The sequence below is a fragment of the Protopterus annectens genome, chromosome 9.part0, assembly GCF_019279795.1.
Source record: "Protopterus annectens isolate FY-2018-M chromosome 9.part0, PAN1.0, whole genome shotgun sequence".
NCBI lineage: Eukaryota > Metazoa > Chordata > Ceratodontiformes > Protopteridae > Protopterus > Protopterus annectens.
The window spans coordinates 1,277,474,723-1,277,498,670 of NC_056743.1; the positions used below are offsets into that span (position 1 = coordinate 1,277,474,723).

General features: G+C 40.4%; 1 protein-coding gene across 4 annotated transcripts in view; it reads left to right on the top strand.

The window, feature by feature from the left end:
• LOC122811995 (glutamic acid-rich protein-like) overlaps positions 1–23,948 on the top strand; it is a 153,296-nt gene that overhangs the window by 113,399 nt on the left and 15,949 nt on the right. For all 4 annotated transcript variants that reach the window (XM_044084206.1, XM_044084207.1, XM_044084208.1 and 1 more), the window contains 2 exons: positions 5,208–5,249; positions 5,346–5,366. In XM_044084206.1, coding sequence (XP_043940141.1) covers positions 5,208–5,249; positions 5,346–5,366 — 63 coding nt within the window. The remainder of the gene's footprint in view (positions 1–5,207; positions 5,250–5,345; positions 5,367–23,948) is intronic.

Sequence of the window (23,948 nt, forward strand, 5' to 3'; positions counted from 1 at the left end):
CATGCATAAAGTAAGGTAGCTAAGAGATGGGTTCTGGCTATAGTAGTTCTAGATTCAGAAGTAAAGTCCTTTTTGCAGCGGTATAGGGTCCCTAGCTTTTTGTGCACTTTGGAGATAGTTAGAGATATATATTTGTAGAATCTTAATTGTTGGTCAATTGTAATCTCTAGTAATGTGGCCTCTGGGACTGGAGAGATGGGGGTCCTGTTTGCTGAGAATATAGTGAAGGTGGATTTGTCAATAGTCTTTGTTGGGTGGAATAGTATGAGTTGGGTTTTGTTTGGGTTCAGTATCAGTTGTGATTTATTTAACCAGTTTTCTATCTCTCTGAAGGATTCCTGGGCTTTTTGTTGGAGATGCTGGCGATTAGATGTGAAGCAGATTAGGGTTGTGTCATCAGCATATTGAACTATTTCAGCTTTTCTGGTAGCTAAGTGAAGTTGGTTGTAAAAATATTGAAGAGAAGGGGGCCGAGAATGGAACCTTGGGGAATGCCTAGTGATACTGGGAGAGGTGAGGATAGGGAATCATGCCATTTAACTGACTGAAGGCGGTTATTTAGATAACTTTTGAACCAGAGCAGGGTGGGGTTGTCCATGTTAAACTCATAGAGGTAGGTTGAAAGGTTATTGTGGGGAAACTGTATCGAATGCTTTGGATAGGTCTAGGAAGATGGCAGAGACTACTCTACCTTGATTTCTATGTGTATTTATGGTGCTGATTAAATTGATTAGGGCAGTGGTGGTGTTGTGCGATAGTCGAAAACCATGTTGAGTTTTGGATAACAGGTTATTGGTGAGAAGGCGGGTAAGGAGTTGACAGTGTTTCTATCTGTTAGCAAAACTATTCAAATCCCACCAGATTGTTAGGAATTTTTACATTCAAACAGGAACCCAAGAGTCCTTTTAAAATTACAGCATATCTTGTGGACCTGTATGGAACAGCTGCTTAATTCATTTTATGTATTATTAGTGAATCGCCACTTCCAACGTATAATCAGGCTGTGTACCAGTCACAGTCTACCAGTGCTTTTCAGAGGGGCAAACTGACTTCCAGATCTATAATGAAACTTGTTTTACTTTGCTGCTGCAAATGTTGGATTAGCCATTGGACCACATCTATGGAATGTCAAAAGTCATGGTTATAGTGCCAGCTGCCAGATGACTTTTCAAGGTATTTCTTTCACTTTTGACATATTATTGATACCCAATCATTCAAGAAAAATAACAGACTAAGCAATAGATAACTGTTTTAGTGGTAACTATTTAAAATATTGGGACCTACTAGAGTGACAACTGAAACACAGAGACTAAATGGCCAAAAATGGACTTATATTTACCAAGTCCAAGCTGGCCATTTCTCAGAATATCCCTTTTCTCTGATGTATGGAAATCTTGGGGTTGGTATATATAAGTTTCAGACCCCCCCCCCCACATTGAGGGGATTCAGGGGGGGCTTGCAAAAAACGTTTAAAGAAGAAGAGAGAGATGTTCAGGATTCAATCATTTCCTGAATTTTCAAGCATTTTTCTGAGTCTGTCAGCTTTCTGTCTTATTGGTACCAACATTTCAATAGGGAGGCCTTATTAGTACTTTACTATGGAACACCTGGCACCACTAATAATCCAGTTTATTGTATCTACTGACCATCTAATACTACTTTCAAATAGAGAGACCATCAGGTTAGGGAAAACTCATGCTTATTGGGCTGATGGAATGTAACCCTTCCACTAATTTTTCTCATGTGTGCAATATAGAAGTCTGACTGTATGAGCAGGTTATTTTGTTTTCCACTGCCTGACTGTTGGACAGAGCTATTGACCTTGGGGATGCCTACCCTTCGCATTACTGTATATATGTGTAAAAAATCATGGGGCTGTTGTCTAATACAGCCCAGCAAATGCATCATTTATATATCTGAAATGCAGATAGTTATGACTGCTATACTTCTAGCCCTTATAATTTAAGACTCATGTCACAAATTTAAGTGCCATACAATTAAATCCCTGCCAGGTGAATCCAGTTAAACAAAACCCATTACTTCAAAATCTTTTGAAAATTCACCAGAAAAACTGAAAGCCAAAATAACTGAAAGTGAAACAAAATGCACAGCACAACTTATAATGTACAAAGGAATGAAGCCCTGAGTTGGCCTAGATGACATGGAATTAACTAGTAATGCAGGCACAGGCACAGGGGTAGGTGATGAGGGAGTATGGGAGTGATGGGTCAGTGCTGGCTCATTTATTCTGGGAGGGCTGGAGGAATTCCAGCTCACTGCAGGGCCAGTTTCTACCAAACAGAGAGAGGTGCATGACATGAAGCATAACTGCCAGGGGTACGTACTTGGTTTTGCCAGGTGTGTCCACATGAGAGCCTACATAGGGTATGTGCAGAAATGAACACATTGGCAAAGGAAGCTATTGCAGGCCCTTTCATCTGTGCAGGTGCATATCAGCACTAAAGGAGGTATTAAAGCTATAAATGAGAAAATGCCCAATAGCTGCTTGAATGAGAGCCTCCTACAACTGGCTCCTCCCCCACAATGAAATGAATACTTTCTCCATTTGAACCAGCTTATCTGACTCACTATAGGTTCTTAACATTGAAAACAGTCTTACTGGTTGCTCTGACCTCTGCAATAAGAGTATCTGAGTTGCAAGCACTTATGATGGGTCATCCTTATCTCATTTTTCACAGAGAGTGGTTTTCCTTGAGAACAAAACCTTCTTTTATGCCCAAAGTGGAATCCGAGTTTACTTTAAGCAAAACTATCTATCACCCTGTGTTCTTCCTTGAACTCTGAAATGAGGGAGAAAGGATACTTCATACCTTGGATGTACACAGACAACTTGGGTATGACCTTGCTAGAACACAGTCTTTCAGTACTTCCAATAAGTTGTTTATTTCTTGTGAAGTTAAGATGAGGTGAAAAACTGTATCAATGCAGACTATTTCCAAATGGTTGTCTCAGGCTGTTACCCTTTGTTATATTCCACCACAACAAAACTATTCTGGTCAGGGCAAAGGCAGATTCGACCAGGACCTTGACTTCATCCATTTTGTTTTGGAGAGGACTGGACTCTAGAAGTATTCTAGAAACAGCAACTTGGTTCTATACACATGCTTATACAAAACACTATAAGCTAGATTCTTTCCCCAACTGTAGGTCAGGCTTTGCTAGAACCATTCTCTGTGGGCTTCTGGACCCTTCTGCTCCACCTCCCAGTTGTTCTAAGCTATGTTAATTTACCCATATATCTTAAGCTACTGCATACCTCTCAAACTCTTAGAGAAATCTAGATGAAGCCATAAATAAAAGTGGGGCAAAGGACCAAAAATATGGACAATTTTTAAATATTGCTATTACAAACTTATAAAGTTGATAGAATAAGAGTTTTTACATTAGCATAAATTTTCAGGATGGTATGAAGTCTAAAACTCAAATGCCTGTCATTATTTTTTAACTTCAGTCTTTAATGATTTGCTGGTAATTTGCCAGAAAACTGCAATTTTATGAAAAACAGAACAAAAATATGAGGAAAAAAATCTGGACATTTTGCAAAAATATGTCCAGTTGAGAAGTATGGGCTACTGCAGCAGTGAACAATATGAAGAACATAGTACAGTTCTATAAGTAAACTTACCATAATAGTAGATGTTCAGATGATATTTGCTGAATTAGCCACTCCCTCCCTCCACCTCCTTTGTTTTTTGGTATGGTTTTTATGCGAGGGTGTGAACTTTTTTTGTTGTTCTCAGCAATGCCCTCTCAGGGTTCATCCTCCCTCTTTCAGTTGGCATGAAAGCTGTGAATAGCTTGGCACTCAAACCTGTCTTTTTAGTCAGCTCAGCTCAAGCTGACTCATGGTTTGGGTACATGGACGGTAACAAGAGTAAGGACTTTACTCATATCAAGTCTAGGCCATTGTATCTGCCACATGATGCAACTGCACTGTATAAGAAAGGGGTATTATGCCAGTTTTCTAGATATTGCTCATGAGGCACATCAGAAATCCTTGAAGGACAAATTTGAAAAAGATAATACAGAAGGTCAGTTAATGCATGCTGAGGATACTGATTAAAGACTAATTAAAGAAGGTCATTTGCTGTAGGTAACTATCCTATGACCTGCATCAATGCTTTTTTGAAAATAAAAAAGATGTTTCAACTATTAAAAAAATCACATTTCACTGGGGAATCAGATTTATGGAATTCCCTATGATGTAAGCAGAGCTATTTAAAAAGTCTTTTATCTGTGCAGCTTTCCATTAAATACATAACCTCAATGAAATGTCTTCACTAATGGTGTACTTGGATAAAGTTCTAGATGGTGAAGACATAAAGGATGGGTGTGCCCATCCTCATGGTGGGGGGGGGGGTCATACTGTGAGGTGCACCATGGGGTTAGATCCCTGGTAGAACCTAGAGGGTCATGGGGGTTCTTGTACAGTGAGAGGCAGAGCTTATGGCTGAGGTGCCTGTGGATGCATGGCTGCAATGGCCTGGAACCCACTGCACACCAACTACTGAAGATGGGATGAGAGCATGTAGAAGGTGTGGTATTAGGTTAAAACACTCCCAAGCAGTAATGTGACCATGCCCAAATTCCTTGATCTCCTCAATGGCCCCAGTCTTGGGTCAGGATTAGCCCAGGAGAGGCTAAGGCAGGTCTTGAAGATCCAGTGGATGAGATGTCCTGGAAGCAGCCCATAGTCAGCTTTGGGAAGAAGAGTGAAAATACTTAACCGCATAATTTCTGGAGCTTTTTACCAGATGATTACTGCTGAAATTGATTTTGAGATGTGTGCCAGTTTGGAAGAGGTGGTTTATTTGGATGTTCATGAAGAAGAGTAAAGAAGATTGTTGAAGAAAACATGTTCAAGTTACAGTTTTCATGCATTTTATTAAATGGTGATTCACTCAGAAGGCCTTGATGCACAAGGGATTGTCTTCTTATCACCCCCCCCCCACCGGTGCAGCAACCCCAAAGGTAATTATATAAATGGTGGAGAATCAGGGGTCACAGTTCTCTGTATGTAATTGTACAGGCTTTCTCCCCACATAAAACAGTAGTTAACTCAATGCAGTTTCAGACTTTTTATCTTCACTCAAATCTGCATTCAAAAATAAGAACTTTGAAAAACAGATAGGGGCTCTTCATCTAGCTATCCAAATTTAAAGTTTGATGTTTTCACCTTTTTCTAGATGAAAGTCTTAAAAAGCTTGAAGAGCTGGACAATGAGGATGGTACGTTTCTTGAAAAGAATTACAGTATATTTTAATACTGCCTGAGTAATTGAGATGGCTGGATATTAAATTTTATTTCTGTATATTTTCTTACAGGAGACAGCAATGTAAAAAAAGGTAAGCCCTGATTTATATTTGTTTCTGCTTTGGACTAATCCTCAGTTGGCATCCATTCCTGTCATTTTGCAACCAGTGATAGATGTCACTTTCAAAATCAAATGAAAAGAAAGTTAATACACAGTAATATCATTCTGTTGGAGGACAGAGATCACATGACTTACCTTGCATTGGGTAATTTGGATGGTAATCAGTTTGTGTATAAATGATGAGGTGGTAAAATATTTACTGTATAAGGACTATATGAGCCTTTTGTAACTACAAGAAACATACTACTGTAAGCCTAATCTTATTTCATATATTTGTGAAAACCTACACAGTGTATTCAAAGTCAATGTTTTTAGAGCACATAGTATCCTTGCTAAATAAATCCCCTGGGTAAAACAAGCCACATTGGTGGTATACTGGGAAAAAAACTCTGATTGTGGCACAGATGATCTGCATTTGTTTAGTTGGTTGATGGCACAGGCAAGGATAGACATGCCTGTCCTATCGGGAGGGGGTAGGTCTTGGCTTTCCCAGGCTCTTGTTTTGACATGATTACTGCCAGGGGGCAGGGATTGTGCCATAGGGTGGAGGCTGGTGCAAGAACAATGTGAGTGTGACTTCTCAAGCCAATGACAGTAACCCTTTTTGGGAGGGCTAGAAAACTGATAGAGGGGCATATGTGGTCCTTGTGGCAACACACATGCCATGTCACCACATTAGGGGAGGGGGTTAGGCCATTATACTAAAAAAAAAAAACTGATGCTGACAAGGGCGCCAGGTACCCTCATGTATGTATATGTGACTGGGCATCTAGGCAGCTCTTGTCTTAGGGTATCAGAGGGGATCCTCTAATTCCTAGGCAATTAATGTGCATGAGTCTAATTGGAGGTGGCTTAAAGGTCAGTAGGTAGGGAGGAAATAGCTTACATGGTATTAGAAATAAGGCTAAAATGATCAGAAATAAAAGTGCAGATCATCAGGAAACAGGTGAAAATTGCAAGATATCTAAGATGACCATTCAGAGCAAGCTACTTTTTCAGTAGGGGACTATGCTAAGCCACTTTTTCAGCAGAGTGCTGTCCTAAGCCACTTTTTCAGCAAGGGTCTATAATGGACGAAGAACTGTGACGTAAGCAGCCATTACAGAATTTTGAAGAAGGCCTGTCATTACCAGCACTCTTTTGGAAGGGGAGAGGAGTGCCAGGATTGGACAAAGCATCAAATGAAAGATGAATTCATCCATAATGCCATTAAGGTCTACTAACCAGGAGTTAATTAACATGCCAAAATGCATGAGGGACTTACAAGCAGTACTTGGAATTAATACATGCTAGACCATTATGCTGCAAAATAGAAACAAGAGTTCAGTTATTTGTGGCTTTTGACTGATTATAGGGGTTGAGGTATATTTAAATGTGTGGTTATTTGCTGTCTGGTGATACAAAGGTACTGACCCTTATTTTACAAAGTGTGAGCATTATGTTATGACAGAGACAAGCACAATATATTGAGGTACACATTTCAGCACGAAAAAAGGGAAATTACTGTTTGAAAACCTAGCAGCTGTAACTCAGCTAATGTTGCTAGTGAAATACTATAGTTATGCAGACAATGAAGAAATACTAAAATATTGCACAGTATTTGCAATAAAGTCCTGTAAGGAACGTGGAAAATTGCTTAATACTAAGTCAGAGTTAACACCTAAAACAAACAATAAATGTATTATAATCCATGAACTGGCACAGTCAGAATTCATAGCACACATTTTTGCAAAGCAGGCAAGATAAAGATTTGCAAAGGCAATGTGTTCAAAAAGATAACATACAGCTTGAAGTATATAGTGGTTGTTTTCATGGGTATAGAGTATAAATGTTCTGCAAGAAAACAGTGAAAAATAATGTCATGGGTTTAATCATTTTGCATAACTGTACATATCTGTTATGCAAGTCATGCTGCGTAATACATAGACAAGCAGGACAATAGCCTAACAATGCAAGGCACCAGATCAAGTCATTGCAATAGTCATTATGGTCTTCCTATTTAAGCTGGGCATGCAGTACAAGGTAACAGTTCAGCTTAATGTTTTTCATACATTTTCCCCAAAGATGCAGTTAAACAAAACAGGCTATGGAAAGGAAATATTGGGTGTAAGTGCAGCATGTATTGCAGTACAAGGACAGAAAATAATATCCTTGACTTTCATGTAGTTAGTCTATGCTTTGATTGAAGGCTTATTCAGATTTAAACGCAGTCAATATAATCATATTATGTGCATGTTTGTTCGTTTGTTTGTTTGACTCTGATTTATTAAACTAGTAGGTGAACTGATCCAGAGACTCTCTTCAACTCAGGCCAAAGGCTCAGTAGTACAGAAAACCTAAACTTTGCAATTGGTAATTCACAATCAAAACTAGGTATATGATGTCAAGCTGTAAATATAATGGGTGCAAAAATGCACAAAAACAGAAAACTAACTTTACAGTAAATAATACATAAGCAAAGCATTGTACAGGAGGTGCATATCATTGGAGGGAAATGTATTATGAATACAAAAACATTACATGTAAAAAAATGCCAAGGTAAGGATGTGTATAGCACGTATGCCACAAGTAAATAATTATCACTAATGATAATAAATTCATAGGTTCATAGGTTCATAGGTTTATACTAGGCTATCTGCCCCAAGGCATTTATAAGCCTAGCCCGAATTTTTGTGGCTTACGCCACCCCTTAGAAAAATACTGTACCCATTAGTTTGTTGTGCCTCTGTCCAGTAGTGACACAGAGATGATTCCCGGGGTAAACCTACGATCTCCCATCCACAGGTCAATATTTCTCTTGAACAGAGCCAGTGAGGTGCTCTGCCTCACATGGACCGGGACTCTATTCCACAGCATAGGGAGTCTCTGAGTGATAAATCTATCCCTCCAGCACGTCCTATTTATATCCGTGCTAAGGTTTAAGTCACTTGCTCTAGTGGTTTTGGTGGATTTGGATTTTTTGAGGTGGAGCATGTCCATTAATTCTGGGTTGGACATGGCCTTGTATGTCAGGCACATGTCACTTCTGAGCAGACGGTATGCGACTGAATAGAGCTGGAGTTTCTTCAATCTGGCAGCATATGACAGATTTTGGAGTCCCTTTATCCTTTTGGTGAGAAACTTTTGGGGTCTCTCCAATTGCTGCAGATGTCGGGCGAGATACATCCCAAATGGGGCATTGTACTCGATCATTGGTCTGATAAGTGAAGAGTACAGGGGAACAATGACCTCACTAGATCTGGATGTGAATCCCTTCATGATCAGGTGGGCAATGTAGAAGGTCTTTCTAACCACCTTAGCAACGTGAGTGTCAAAAGAAAGGCCACTGTCAACCTGGGTCCCCAGGTCCCTGATAACCTCTTCTGTGCTTAGTGGATTGCCACCTATATGGTAGCTTGGGGTTACCTTGTTTTTCCCAAAGGGTATGACTATACATTTTTGGCGTTTAACTTCAGGCCATGGCTCTGGCACCAGCTATCTGTTTCCGTGAGTCCCTTCTGAAGGATATCCATGTCCGATGCACTTTCCACTATGGCCCCCAGTTTGCAGTCGTCTGCAAACTTTGTCAGCCAAAGTCCTTCCATGTTGGCCTGTACTTCTGAGAAGTAGATGCCGAACAGTAGGGGGCCAAGGACCGAGCCCTGTGGGACACCACTTGTGACCGGCTTGGAGTCTGACATAGCGCCAGCAACTCTAACCCTGTGGGTTCTGTCCTTAAGCCAGTTTGCAACCCATCTTGTGACATATGGGTTTACATTTAAGCTGGTAAGTTTTTCTACAATACCCGAGTGGGGTATTGTGTCGAAAGCCTTTGCAAAGTCAAGGTAGGCTGTATGGACTGCCTTTCCCTCATCAATGGCCTTGGTGACTGTTTCGAAGAAGTCGACCAAGTTCAAAAGGCATGATCTTCCCTTGACAAAGCCAAACTGGGTCGGGTCCAATGTCTGCAAGTCCCCTATATCTTTGTTTATGAGCTCCATTATGATCCTCTCCATAGCTTTGCAGACTAGACTTGTTAAGCTTATGGGGCGGTAATTACCAGGGTCCGTAGAGGCACTGCCTTTGTGGAGTGGGACCACAGTTGCCGTACGCCACTCCTTGGGCACGTATCCTGTGGTAAGGCTGAGATTAAACAGCTGCCTTATGTGCAGGTTTAATTCCTCATTTAGCTCGTGTAGCACACAGCTGGGGACACCATCCGGTCCCATTGATGCTGTGTTTTTAGCTTTAGAGAGAGCAGCTTTCACCTGCGCATTTGAGATGTCTGGGAGGCTACACTTGGCTGGGATAGTTATCTCTCCTTTGGGGGAGGGGGGTGAAGTTTGCACTGAACCTGTCTGCCAGTATGTTGGCAATGTCTGTGGGTTCAGTGATTTTTGTATCATTTTGGACTAATTCTGAGCATATCTGGGAGTTTCCACCCAGGTTCCTAACATAGCTGAAAAAGGCCTTATGATTGTCCTTTGAATCCATGGCAATTTTCTCTCAAAATTGGCCTTAGTTGATTTTATGAGTGCTCGTATTTTTCTAATAATGATCAGGGGTGACTTCCCTTTTATGGATTTTGTTCTATCATGTAATAGCTTTCTCCTCTTATTGTAAAGTTTGTTAATGGCTGGGGTCCACCAGACTGGACGTTTGCCCTTTGTGGAAAGAGTCTTGGTTTTATTTGGGATTGCCTGATCCATGCAGTCCTGGAGGTGTTCATAGAAGGCATTTGTAAGGGCTTCCGCAGCTTGGGTTGTGGTTTCCACTGTCTCAGGGGCCTTGAAGGATACCACACCAGTCTTGAGTAGTGTGAAGTTTGCTTTAGAGAAGTTCTTCACTGTGGTCTTTTGTTTGGGGTGGGGGCGGGATGTGGATTTCCAGTGAGATTAGTTTATGATCAGATCTCACCAATGAGGGATATACTTCTGGTGTGGAGCATTTTGTCCCCATGTTTGTGATAATGAGATCTAGTATATTTTCTCCTCTCATGGGAACAGTGACTAGCTGTTCCATGGCATTTGAATTTATGAACTCCAGGAACCGTTGGGCTAGAAAGTTAGGGCTTGAGTAATGTTCCCAGTCTATATTCGGGTAGTTGAAGTCACCCAATATGATGGTGTTTGGAGATACATTTATACCCTCCAGTGTCTTCAGGAAGGCTGTGTGGGGTTCCTGAGTTTGAGAGGGTGGCCTGTAGCATGCTACAATTTGTAGAGCAGTTTTGCCTATGGTTAGTTGCACCTGGATGGTTTCTGAAGCTTCGTGCATTGCCACCAACCTGGAGGTGTGGGTATCCTTTATGAATATGGATACACCCCCTCCTTTTGTGGTGTAGTCCAGGTTTTGGGGCCGGAATGCATGATATGAGGTAAAACCTAATAGTGCCGGGGTGCTCTCAGGAGCCTTGAACCAGGTTTCAGTTACAGCACAGACATCGATGTTCTCCATACTGAGAAGGGCCTCGAGCGCGTGCATTTTGAGATTTAGACTTCTGGCATTGAGCAGCATTACCCTCAGTTTCTTTCCATTTTTGTTTTCTAGGGTGGTAGGTTTAGAATTTGAGCCTTGCCTAAAAAAGGCACTATGGGGGTGGCAAGAGCCTTAGCCAATATCCGGAATCCCAGGGGTGACAGGTGCAAGCCATCCCTTGCGAAGCAGCGTGGCTTGTCAAGCATGTCATCCCAGGCAGACAGACACTGGATCCCCTTTGAATGACACCAGACATTAAGCCAATTGTTAAAGCTGATCATCTTGTCTCTATATTGTGGCATCATTCTTGGTGAAGGAAGGATACTGCTCAGGGTTAGGGTCATACCTGCCTGGGCTACATAATCAGAGAGCTCCTCTATGTCTCTTTTCATGTAGTCCAGGGAGGTACATCTCAGGTCGTTCACACCAGCATGGACAATGACTGTGTCATATTTGTACTTGCCGTGGAGTGACCCGAGTGCTTGTGTTATGTGGCGGATTCTAGCCCGATAGGCAGCTTACTGTGACCCTCTCCTTGTTCAGCCTGGTGAGTGGGACGTCAGTGTGTCTGACTATGGAGTCACCTATGACAAGTATGTTTGGTGTTGTATTTGGCCTTAAGGGCTGTGACTGCTTTGCACACTGCTTTTGTGGTTTATGTGTTGCTTGTGGGGTGTCTTGAGGTAGCAGTTGTTTGGGTGTCTGCTTTGGAGGCCTCTGCTGTTTAGGTAAATTTTTACTCAGAGCCACCGAGTATGTCTTTGTGTGTTTATGTGTTTGATTCAGTGGTGTGGTAGCATTATGTGAGGCTGGTTTTGTGGTGTGTGTAGTTGCCTTCTCCTCCTGTCTGGTCTTGCCAGTCCTGAGTTGAGAGAGCTCAGCCTCCAGTTTGGCTAAATAGCTGCATCTCTCGCAAGTATTTGTGTTATGTGGGAGGAGGAGAGGGTTGTCTGTGTACATGAGGCAGTTATAACAGTGCCTCAAGATTCCCAGATTCACCAGCTGGACCGGAGAGGAGATTGACAACTGACCTTTGGACATGCTAGAATAATATTGGGAATTCCTTAATAATTGAAAACAAGGGCCAGTGGGGAGTGAGGGTGTAGTGCTTTTAATTTTTAGTGCTGACTTGTATAATTGCTTTAGTGAGCAAGTGCCAGGTAACTTGAGTGCAATGTGTTACAAGTAACTAAATGCAAAAACAACAAACAGTAACTTTCTTTCAAGTGAAACAAGGAAATAAGTACAGTAAGCAATGCAGATATCACTAGTGATCCACAGAAGCACTGAGAAGCCGCTTATTAGGTGGAATTAGCTTCCAGGGAAATAACAAGCAAACAAACAACAAGCATATAAACAAAGCTAGATTCAGCAGGCCTGGATTTAGTCTATGCTAGAGCAAACAAGGTGTACCAATTTCAGTAAGATACAGTTCAAATATTCAGGCACTATAAACCTTTAACCAGAAATTCCCAGCTCAGAAGGGCAGAGTCCAGCCTCTTCTCCCACAAGAGTGCAGACCACGAACCTTCTTAATGTAAAATAACTGGCCTGAAGCCCAAGTGCCTAAACCAGAACTAATACACTTGGACACTGGGCTCTCAATCAGCAGTTCCCAACTTAGAAGGATGAAAGCTACCTGTCCTGCCACCACATACTTCAGGTTTTTATATATGCTAATAATGTGTTTAGAGATGTAACTAAATTTTAGCTTAGGTAAACCTAAACACAGTGGTCTGAATATTTTTTCTATAGATTTAAAGTGTTGCAGGGTAATATAGCTGTATAATGTCTTTCTATCAGATGTGTGAGACCCAATAAACAAACCCCTATCAGTTACAAAATTAACTGCAAGTTCAGCTGCATTCACACAGAGGAATAAAGCCCTGATTATGACAGCTGACGCAGGTTTGAGTACCAGCTCTTCTATCTGTTGGAGCTGATGTAAGGAAGGAGGGGAACAATGAGGCTGAGGTATTGGTAGGGGCATGTGTTGGAGGTACATGGTCCATGTTAGAATCCCCATTGCAGACCAGGGATCACATCTGAGTGCTTGTCTTTAAGGAGGGCAGGGATACTTAATCATGTCACTCATGGAAGCATGTATATGCAATATACCCATTGCTTACCATCGTCAATGGATGACAGTGAGCAGATGCAGGGGGAGTGCTAGGGCTTTAGGAAAAGAGGTTCCACCACACCAATGTTGACACTACTCTAGTACACTCCACCCTTGACCCCAGGGAATCCATGGGCTATTATTTTTTTCACTAGCGGAATGAGTGGACCAACAAAGCATGTGGGAGGAATGGCTCAGTATTAGAGGAGAATTGGAGCAGAAGTGTTTCAAAGACTAAATGCAGTAAAAAACAGAATCAAAGTAAATTCTGAAATTTGCTGTTATACTTCTCAAGCATTTTTGTAGAGGTCCCCCTCACATATTCCCATACTGATTACTTAACTATACTGACTCCAAGATCTCTGTATCTTGCAATTGAGAGAATACTCTCATATACCACAGCTGTAAAGGTAGTATATATTCTCTTAGTTCTGCAGCTCTGAGGATTGCAGTTATAGTTCTTGAATACTCAACAGGTGCCGTCATAGAACAGGGTGCTTAACAACTGAGTATTTGTGCAGGTGTATAACAGTTAATCAAACACACTATTCCGTGAAAACCTTTGTCAAACCCAATTAAACAAAATCTGTCGAATTATGGTTTAAACAAAATACTTTGCCAGGGTAAACCACCACTTGGCCAACCCAGTACTATTTAAAATCCACCCTGGTGAGGGATTGTGCCCCCTCAATGTGGGGGGCTCTTCCCCCATACCCCTTCTAACTAAATATACAACTCTGAGATCACATTACAGTGGGGAAAAGAGCAAATCCTCGATGATGGTCCATTGTTTTTTTTTTCCCCTGGGAAAAACTTCGATAAAATGATTGTTTGACAGAATAAGATTTCGTTTAACTGGGTTTGACAAAGAGGTGTTTGTGGAATAGCGCATTCAATTAACTGATAGAGACCCATTTGTGCAGACTTACCTATTATCATTAAACATTTACATTCATTGTAATTTTTATGAATGAACAAATTTTTTTTTAAAGATAGTAAGGGCAAAAGCAGCTATATGCAGCAGATTATTGGAAGGATTTCCTGATACATTTCAGGTCAATGGACAGTTTTCTGGTGACAGCAACACTTATGATGATCCAAAACATTCACATGTTGCCTGAGTAGAAGAATTGCATTAGAATTGCATAATCACTTAAAGAAAGAATTATACATGGAGTACATGTGCATAATTCTAAAGGTCACCAAGCCCTTAGATTGAGTGAATGTTACAGTGATCACGGAGAAACCCAGAAAAGGCAAGGTTAGGATTGATGTTTAGATCCTAGAGACTTAGATAAAACTGTCAAAAGGTCAAGTTATTATTTACCTAAATTTGATGGTGTCACACATGAACTGACAGGTACAAAATGTTTCAGTTTTGTAGATGCTAATTCAGGCTATTGGGCCATAAAGTTGCCAAAAACTTGGGTGATGGCGAGTTTCACTTTCCAGTTTTGTCTAATTTCGGTTGAAGAATGTTTTAAAGGAAAATGGATGAGGCTAATGAAGACTTTGGAGATGGTATAGATGGTGTCTTACTGTCTGATCGAACTAAAGAAAACTTGTGTGTTAATCTATTTTACTTCTCTTTTGACTGGTTTTGGCAAAAAAAGTGAGTTTGAAAGGAAAATGGATGAGGCTTATAAAGATCTTGAAGGTGGCATAGATGGTATCTTATTGCCTTAATAAACTAAAGAGGAACATGCTGCAAACGTTTATACGGTGCTCAACAGAACCTGAAAGAAAGGTGTATGTTTTACCCTGAGAAAAGTGTTACTGGTGTAAGAAAAGTTGTTTATTCTGGGCGCGGTCATATAGCTAAAACGATACAGCCAGATAATGAGAAAGTCAAACTCATTAGAAAAGTAAAAGCCCCTTTAAACAAATCTGAACTAGATACTGTTCTCGACATGTTAAATTATCTTGATAGATTTTTACGAAAATTGTTTTCACAAAGCAAATGTTAACTCTGCCCTGACAGTTATCAAGCAGACAAGTGAGTTTGTATAAGGCATTATTCACAATGCAGCATTCAAATAATACAAAGAGTTCATTACAAAAAAAACAAGGCTAGTTCTTGCTGAATATTCTCTCTATAAAGAGCTGCATTTACAGGTTGATATTTCATACTGTGGTCTAGGTGCAGTTGTCTTTCAAGATGGCAAAACAATAGCAAATACCTCATGGTTGATAAGCAGCAGTGAAAAAGACGTACCTATTACAAAATTGAAGTTATGGAACTTCAAATACCATATGGTCTACACCATGTGATCGAAGTTCTGTAACTTCGAAATTTAAAAAAAAAGGAAAAAAAAGAAAACATACCTTGACGGGTTAAAGCGGGATGCAGGCCCCCCTCCACCTCCCACATGGGGGGCTGCACCCCCACACCCCCCGCTACCTAAATATACCAACTCAGAGATTGCACTTTAATGAACTACGGTGCAGAAAGGAAAGATTTCCCTTTCCTACACTGTAGCACAATCTCAAAGTTGGTATATTTAAGTAGCGGGGGTGTGGGGGGGGTGCAGCCACCCACGTGAGAGGTGTAGGAGGGCTTGGCCCCCTGCCTACACCCTTTACTTTTTCTTTTTTTTTTTAATGTTTATTTTAAACATTTCAAATGTCCAATTGTTTGATCAATAAAGGTCGAACTTTAGTGATTCGAACAATTGGAAATTCAATGTTCCAACAGGAACCCACATATGGTTACCTATTACAAAATCAAAGTTACAGAACTTTGAATACCATATGGTCAACATCATATGATCGAAGTTCTGTAACTTCGAAATTAAAAAGAAAAAAGAAAAAAGAAAAAAAAAAGAAAACATACCCTGACGGGTTAAAGCAGGGAGGCAAGCCCCCCCCCCCCACACCCCTCGTTACTTAAATATACCAACTCCGAGATCGCACTTTCATGAACTACGGTGTAGAAAGGGAAGATTTCCCTTTCCTGCACTGTAGCACAATCTCGGAGTTGGTATATTTAATTAGCGGGGGATGTGGGGTGTGCAGGAGGGATTGGCCCCCTGCCTACACCCTTTACTTTTTCTTTTTTTTTTTTAATGTTTATTTTAAAATTTCAAATTTCCAATAGTTCGATCATTAAAGGTCAACCTTTAGTGATTCGAACAACTGGAAATTCGATGTTCCAATAGGAACCCAAGACATACAGCTAGAAAAAGAGCCTTTATGAATCTTTTCTGGTTATAGCTTTTAGGAATCTTTTCTGTCTGTAACGTTTTTGCAGTAGAAAAGTTGTGGAACTGTATCACAAACAATATCTTGTGAAAACAAGTATCACCATGCTGAAGCACATTTACAGAGAATGGTTTTGCCTTTACCAAGATGTGATACTGAAGTTGTATATTATTCAGGTAGGGAGACCCCTGTAGCAGATATACTTTTAAGAAAATGCATGGTTTATCGTGAAGACTTGTTGAGTGAAAGGATGGATACATAAATTTACTTAGTGATGCAACACCTTTTCCTTACTAAGAGCCTGTAAAAGGTCAAACTTGCTACTTTACAAGATATACAACTGTTTGTATTGATGCAAGTTGTTAACTGGCCAAAAAACACAGAAACATGGTCCATAGTTAATAGCTGAATATTGGATTTATAGGCTGATGGTTCATAGCTGTTATGTAAAGGGAGAAAATGTCATTGTTCTGTACTCTTCACATGCATGTGCTATTGTAGGCATAGTTGTCACCTGGATTTTGAAACTATGCAGAAATAGCAAAATAGGTTTTGCACTGGTCAAGAAGGAATAAGCAGATTGAAAACATGGCTACCAAATATTTAACATGTACTGCAGAAAGACATCAAATCCAGGAGAGCCAGTGATTTTGCATACTATTCCAGGCAAGCAATAGAAACTTCTGGTGTTGCACTCGTTCTTGTGGAGTAATGAAGGATAGTCCTTTGCTGTAGATTTTTGGAACTTCAGAATTTGAATACCTCTGCTTCTTCTGTAGTCATGTTTTCTTCCCTGCAGCTGGTCATCAGCTGCCCCCAAATCCTCTCCTCATTCAGTTGGTCTACCAGACCTGCCTTAGCCTCTCACAGGCTGGCAATCAAGGTGCATGCTAGGGAATGTGTCCTAACCCCCATTCCTTCACGGCAGCCTTAGCAGCTACTCTAAGGAGGTGCATGTTCACTTCCATGGATGCACAACCTCCCAAATGAGCAGCTCACCTTTCATGCAGCAAAGAGATGACCAGGCCCATATGCTGCATATTGCAGCAAGTCCATACGATGCCTCCCTCCCTCACCAGGATGGCTGAGCTGACATCAGCCATTCATTACCATCCATCTCATGTGTCCCCTCCAGCACTTATACCACTAATTAAACATGGATCATCAGGGGTGCAGTAAGGCCTTTATCCCTCTGCTCCAAGGGGCCTCTTCTGTAGTCATTCTGAAGAAGAAATCTATGTTTGCTAGACACAGCATTCCAGTAAAAATTGCATCTAAAAATTGTCAGAGTGCAAATCCATAGAGTCTGAAGTTAGTTTCTGTTAAATAAAATTAAGAATTCAATACACTGGAGGTTCAGGTTAAAAAGTTTACTACTGTACACCAGGAGGCAAAAAACGTACAAGTACAGAATTTTGTCTAACATGAAACAGGAAGTGTACAGATTTTATACTCTTTACATTCAAGTTGTGCCCACCTTACTGACGTGGTATGTCACAGGGCATCTACATCACTTTAGCTTACAGTCCTCTATTCATAAAAACTGCTGATGCTGTATATTTAAAAAAAGTTTTCCTCTGGTAACAATACGGCCTTGCTATCCACCTGGTCAGACATAATGTCTTTCTGTAAAGTTACTTCTTCAAGGTTTCATATCAGTTTGAATACAACAGCAGATTCAGTCTTTTAATACACATCTTTGTTCACTGTTACACATTCCCACCAGCTGCATGCTATCTTAGTAACACATAAACAAGGCCAAATCATCCCAGCAGGAAAGAGCAGAAGATTTCATTATTTCACATATCTAATTTCCTGACCCAGCAGATAATCATTTGTGAAAAGCATAAACATTAAAACTTGCTAAGCTAGCATCTGCCAGGGTTGGAGGTCAGTTTGCTTCAAGCCACACTGTAGTTTCAAAACTACTTACATTTACACATGAATTAATCCTTTCTGTTATATGATTAATAGAATAAAATGCATTATATACTACTTTGCTTTTAAACTAGCATTTCTCATATATTCAAATACACATTTTTCTAACATTTTCCCCCCATTAATACTTTTTATTCTATTTTGAAGTATGTATAATGTCATTTCATCTCCCAACCTCTTCCATTAAGGATTTTCAGCTAGGTGAGTCATTCAATCTATACTTCAGAAAAAAATGTCGTCTGAGATCAATTTTTCAATCTCAATATCTTGATACAAGGTTTCAGTAACAGATACATCAATAAAATCTTTGATTAGTCTTTTCATGCAGGGAATTCCACAACAAACACATGCTCCTATTAGGAGTATACCCACACAAATGGCAATCAGAATATTCATTAGGATGGAACCCCACCCCCCCCAAATAGATTCTGGAAAAAGTTCGTCAGTGGGTTTGGGCCTGGTTCAGTCATGGCTGATACTTGCTGAATTACCTCTAGTTGGTTGCTAATTTCATGCCTATTGTCTGGTATGTACACACAGCATTCTTCTTTGATAAGCGCGCACGTACCACCTCTCGCCGCTAGGGTGAAATCAAGAGCCATTCGATTTTGTAGTACAACAGTTCTCATTGCATTCAGTTCATCAGTCACCAGTTCTAGGGCAGAAAAAGTTGCATTACTCATTACTTCGAGAAGTTTCGACAACTTCCTCAGCTCCCAGATCGATTTGACTGCTCCATATGCTGGGAATATTCCTGCCCAAGATATAACACTGTCACTCAAGTCCATATGAGTCAATTTACTTTTGCCTTTCACGCTATTATGGTCTTTCCAGCCAGCTTCGATTCTTCCAACTGGATTTACAGGTTTTTCAACTGGACCTTCCGGTTTTCGGGCTGCTTCTCTCACGTTTCGTATCTTACCCAAATGTAATTCTGCAGTATGTCTTATTGCCGGAACCAGATAACCCAAAAAACAACTGCCGGACCAATTCTCAGGTAACCATTTATATGCTTTTTCCCCACAAATAAAATAACAGTTTTCTACTTTAGTACTAATACGCATTAGCCCTGCATGAAACATTTTCTGATCTATAACTAACAATTGTTTAAACAAAACTGGATTCTTGCGAATGTCATTCATGGTTGTTTTCAAAGAGTTCAAATATGAGTCATAATTAGTATTGCAAAAAGTATTGCCATTACTATTCTTAATATAACATCGGTAAGATATGGTTATATTACAATTGCTCCAGCCCACCTGGAGAGTATCATTTTTGTAAAAACATACAACTCCTTTTTGTGTGACAGGTAAAAATAAAGCTATTTTGTCCTGTGATCTCACAGTTCCTGTATCGAAGAGTAAATTTTCCCAAGTCTCATTTATCCCCAAAGGGATAGCGGACATTATCAGTCCTCCATATGCTGTTGGTATAGCTGTACAAACCCAGCAATTTGAAATGTTCATAGTCTCTGCATATACACGCTTCATGGCTAGGTATGTGTTAAAATTTGGATGCCAGTCTATAGATGTTTCGTCACGCCTTCCCACTTTCACTTGTGTGGTTGTGTGCAGGATAAACCACAACAAGAGAAAAATTGTCACAATTACAGTCAATAAATGTATACTCAGCAAAATGATTATGCAACATCTCTGGGGTTGGTCTAAATTTCTACTCGCTTTGTTTTTGGCCATCTTGCCCTTGTTGTATATCAGCCACAAAGTTTTTATCAAGTTGAAAGTTCTTTACCGGTTTGCAGTGTGTCAAATGAACCCAGGACGTCCTCTCAGCCACTCTGACTGCAGTAGGCATTACCAACAGTACCTGGAACGGTCCTTCCCACTTTGGACTCACCCAATTCTTCCTTTTCGTCACTTTCAGCCACACCCACGTCCCGGGGGCCAATACTGCTTCCACCGGTCTGGTCTGTTCCTTATCTGAAAAAGAGTTAAACTGCAAAACAGATTTATTTGTTAACAGTTTCCTCATATAACTAGCTAATGAACTGTCAGCCTCTTGCTCTGCAGGCATGAGAGCTTTCCACTGAGGCACATAATATGCTCTCCCAAAAATCATTTCAAAGGGAATCAAACCCTTCACATTTGGAACCGTTCTCATACTCAGCAGTGCTAAAGGCAAACAGTATATCCAATTCTTCTGAGTTTCCTCAATTAGCTTCCTAAGTTTACTCTTAAGGGTCCCATTGTACCTTTCCACCAGTCCTGCTGACTGTGGGTGGTAGGCACAATGGTTTTTCAAGGAGATACCAAAAAATCTCCCAAGTTGTTGGATTGTCTGGTTCACAAAATGTGTGCCGTTGTCACTATAAATCCTTTCCGGAATGCCAAATCTAGGGATTATTTCTTTTATCAGGGCTTTCGCTACTGTTGCTGCATCCAGATTTTTGGTTGGAAAAGCTTCTATCCATTTAGAAAACATATCTACGATAACTAAACAAAACTTTTTCCCTTCACACTTATTTAATTCTATGAAATCCATACAAATAGTATGGAACGGATACGGTGGTATAGGAAAACTTCCTTGCTTGGTTTTAAATGCCCCCTGTGCATGGTGCTTGTTACAAGTATGACAAGCTGCACAAAATTTTTTTGTGTAGTTTGTGTATCCATATGTTTGGAATATTCGGTTTACTAACTGTACCATCCTCCCTGTTGAGACATGGCACTGCCCATGGCTCAACAAAGCTGCATATCTAAATAAATTAGACGGCAATATCGGTTTTCTCTCTTTGGAAATGTACAGTCCATTTTCAAGAATTGCACCTCGTTTTTCCCATTTTTGTTTTTCTGCTTTTGTAGTAAGCGTCTGCATTGTTTTTAACATGTCTAAATCTAAAATCTCAGAGGGTTGTGATTCCTCATTTAAAAGTAAAGTTTCTGAGTCTGAGGCTGCTTGCTTTGCAGCTGCATCAGCTCATGCATTACCTTTTGAAATCTTATCCTGTTGTTTTGTATGAGCTACACATTTACAAATAGCTACTTTGGTAGGTAACTGAATAGATTCTAATAATTCCAAAATAAATTGCGCATGATTAATTGGTTTTCCACTAGATGTTATCATTCCTCTATTTTTTCATTGTTGTGCAAATACATGTACTGTAGAAAAAGCATACTGACTATCAGTATATATGTTTACACACTTGTCTTTTGCTAAAGTACATGCCCGTGTCAAAGCTATCAATTCTGCTGCTTGTGCAGATAAGTTATGTGGTAAGGGTTGGGCTTCTAGAATTTCAGTGTCTGTAACTACTGCATACCCCACTAGATTCTTTCCTGTAGGGCCCCTTCTGCATGAGCCGTCCACGTAATATGTCACCTCGGCATCATCCAAGGGCATATCTGTAAGATCTTGTCTAGGCAAGGCTAACTGTTCAATTTCCTGCAGGCAGCTGTGTGGTGTGCCATCCGCAGGAGTTGGAAGTAATGTTGATGGATTTAATGTCGTACATCGTTCAATTGTCATATGAGGTTGGCTCAGCAGTATAGTCATACATGAAAGATGTCTAGCAGGAGAGAGGTATGCTACTTTTTCTTGCAGTAAAATTATTGCGACTGCATGAGGCACTCTCAGTGTGAGAGGGTGGAATAACACCACTGAGGCTGAAGCCTGTACTGCCATTGCAGCTGCAACTACTGCCTGTACACAGTGAGGCAAAGATCGTGCCACTGGGTCTAACTGCGATGAATAGTAGGCTATGGGGCGTTGCTTATCCCCATGTTGTTGCGTCAGCACTGACGTCATATATCCTTGCTTGCAGTCTATGGTCTGAAAGAACTGTTTGTGATAATTTGGGAGTCCTAAAACTAATGAAGAAGCTATCAACTGCTTCAACCTGCAGAAAGCCGTTTCTGCTTCAGGTGTCCATTGTAAAATATCTTGTGCTGCCATTGGTGTCTTATATATCAAGTCAGTCAGTGGAGCAGATTTCAAAGCATAATTTGGTATCCAGCTCCGACAGAAATTAGTTGTACCCAAGAAGGACATCATTTCCTTCTTGGTTGCTGGTTTGGGTGCTTGCAAAATCGCTGTTTTTCTCTCCTCGTCTAATATTCTACCTTCGTTGGATATCACATATCCTAGGTATCTAACTTGTTTTCTCCAAAGTTGTAACTTGTTTTTGTTTACTTTCTGCCCTTGTGCCGCTAAAAACTTCAATAACGCTATAGTATCCTCCCTGCATTGTTGCTGGGTGGGGGCTGCTAGCAAGATGTCATCTACGTAAAGTAGAATCTGACTTCCTCCCGGTGGGGTAAATCCTGCCAGGTTGCTAGCCATTTCTTGTGCAAATATTGTTGGGCTCTCACAATATCCCTGTGGTAGTCGAGTATAGGTATACCTTTTCCCCTGAAATGTGAATGCAAACCAATACTGACTATCAGGATGTATAGGCATCGAGAAGAAAGCATTGCTGATATCTACCACAGAGAAATACTTCTGTTGTGGTTTTAAATCATTTAACAAAGTATGTGGGTCTGGCACCGTAGGTGCTCTAGGTATTACTGCATTATTCACAGCTTGTAAATCTTGAACCATCCGCCATTCCCCGTTTGCTTTTTTAACAGGAAATAGGGGTGTATTACATGGTGAATCAGGAGATTCTACCAGTACTCCTTCTTTGAGTAATGCTGCTATTATAGGCTTGATTCCTATTTCTGCATCTTTTCTCAAAGGGTATTGTCTTTTCTGTGGTCTAAATGCTGATTTTGGTGTAATTGTAACTGGTCCTGCTGTTCGAATAAGTCCTACATCTGACTTGCCTGTTGACCAAAGAGTTGTTGGAATTTCACATAAGGCTTTTTCTTCTTCTTCTAATAGAAATGCTAATCGGCTGTTCTCGCTAGATTGCAAGTGAACAGCTGGGTGCGTCTGTGTCAACCAATTCAGTTTTTGTTTCTGTATCCCTTGTTCGGACAGTATTAAGTCAGTCTGTTTCTCCCATCTTGTCACCTTTTCTCCTAAGTCTGCCCATTTTACATTTTTGCTCTTTGTCAAGCTGACATGTGGTAATCGATTTGATCTATATAATGCAAGGAATTCTTGAGGTAATGAACAGCTAACTACACTGTTCCCCTCAGTATCCCAGTACAAAGTACGTAAAACCAATCTAGTTGCCCGATTTCTGAACAATTCTTGCTCATACTCCCTATCAAGTCCTGGCAGTACAGTAGTATAGAGTACAGTGTAACAAATGCTGTGTACACCAGGAGGCAAAAAACGTACAAGTACAGAATTTTGTCTAACATGAAACAGGAAGTGTACAGATTTTATACTCTTTACATTCAAGTTGTGCCCACCTTACTGACGTGGTATGTCACAGGGCATCTACATCACTTTAGCTTACAGTCCTCTATTCATAAAATCTGCTGATGCTGTATATTTAAAAAAAGTTTTCCTCTGGTAACAATACGGCCTTGCTATCCACCTGGTCAGACATAATGTCTTTCTGTAAAGTTACTTCTTCAAGGTTTCATATCAGTTCGAATACAATAGCAGATTCAGTCTTTTAATACACATCTTTGTTCACTGTTACACTTTCCCACCAGCTGCATGCTATCTTAGTAACACATATACAAGGCCAAATCATCCCAGCAGGAAAGAGCAGAAGATTTCATTATTTCACATATCTAATTTCCTGACCCAGCAGATAATCATTTGTGAAAAGCATAAACATTAAAACTTGCTAAGCTAGCATCTGCCAGGGTCAGAGGTCAGTTTGCTTCAAGCCACACTGCAGTTTCAAAACTACTTACATTTACACATGAATTAATCCTTTCTGTTATATGATTAATAGAATAAAATGCATTATATACTACTTAG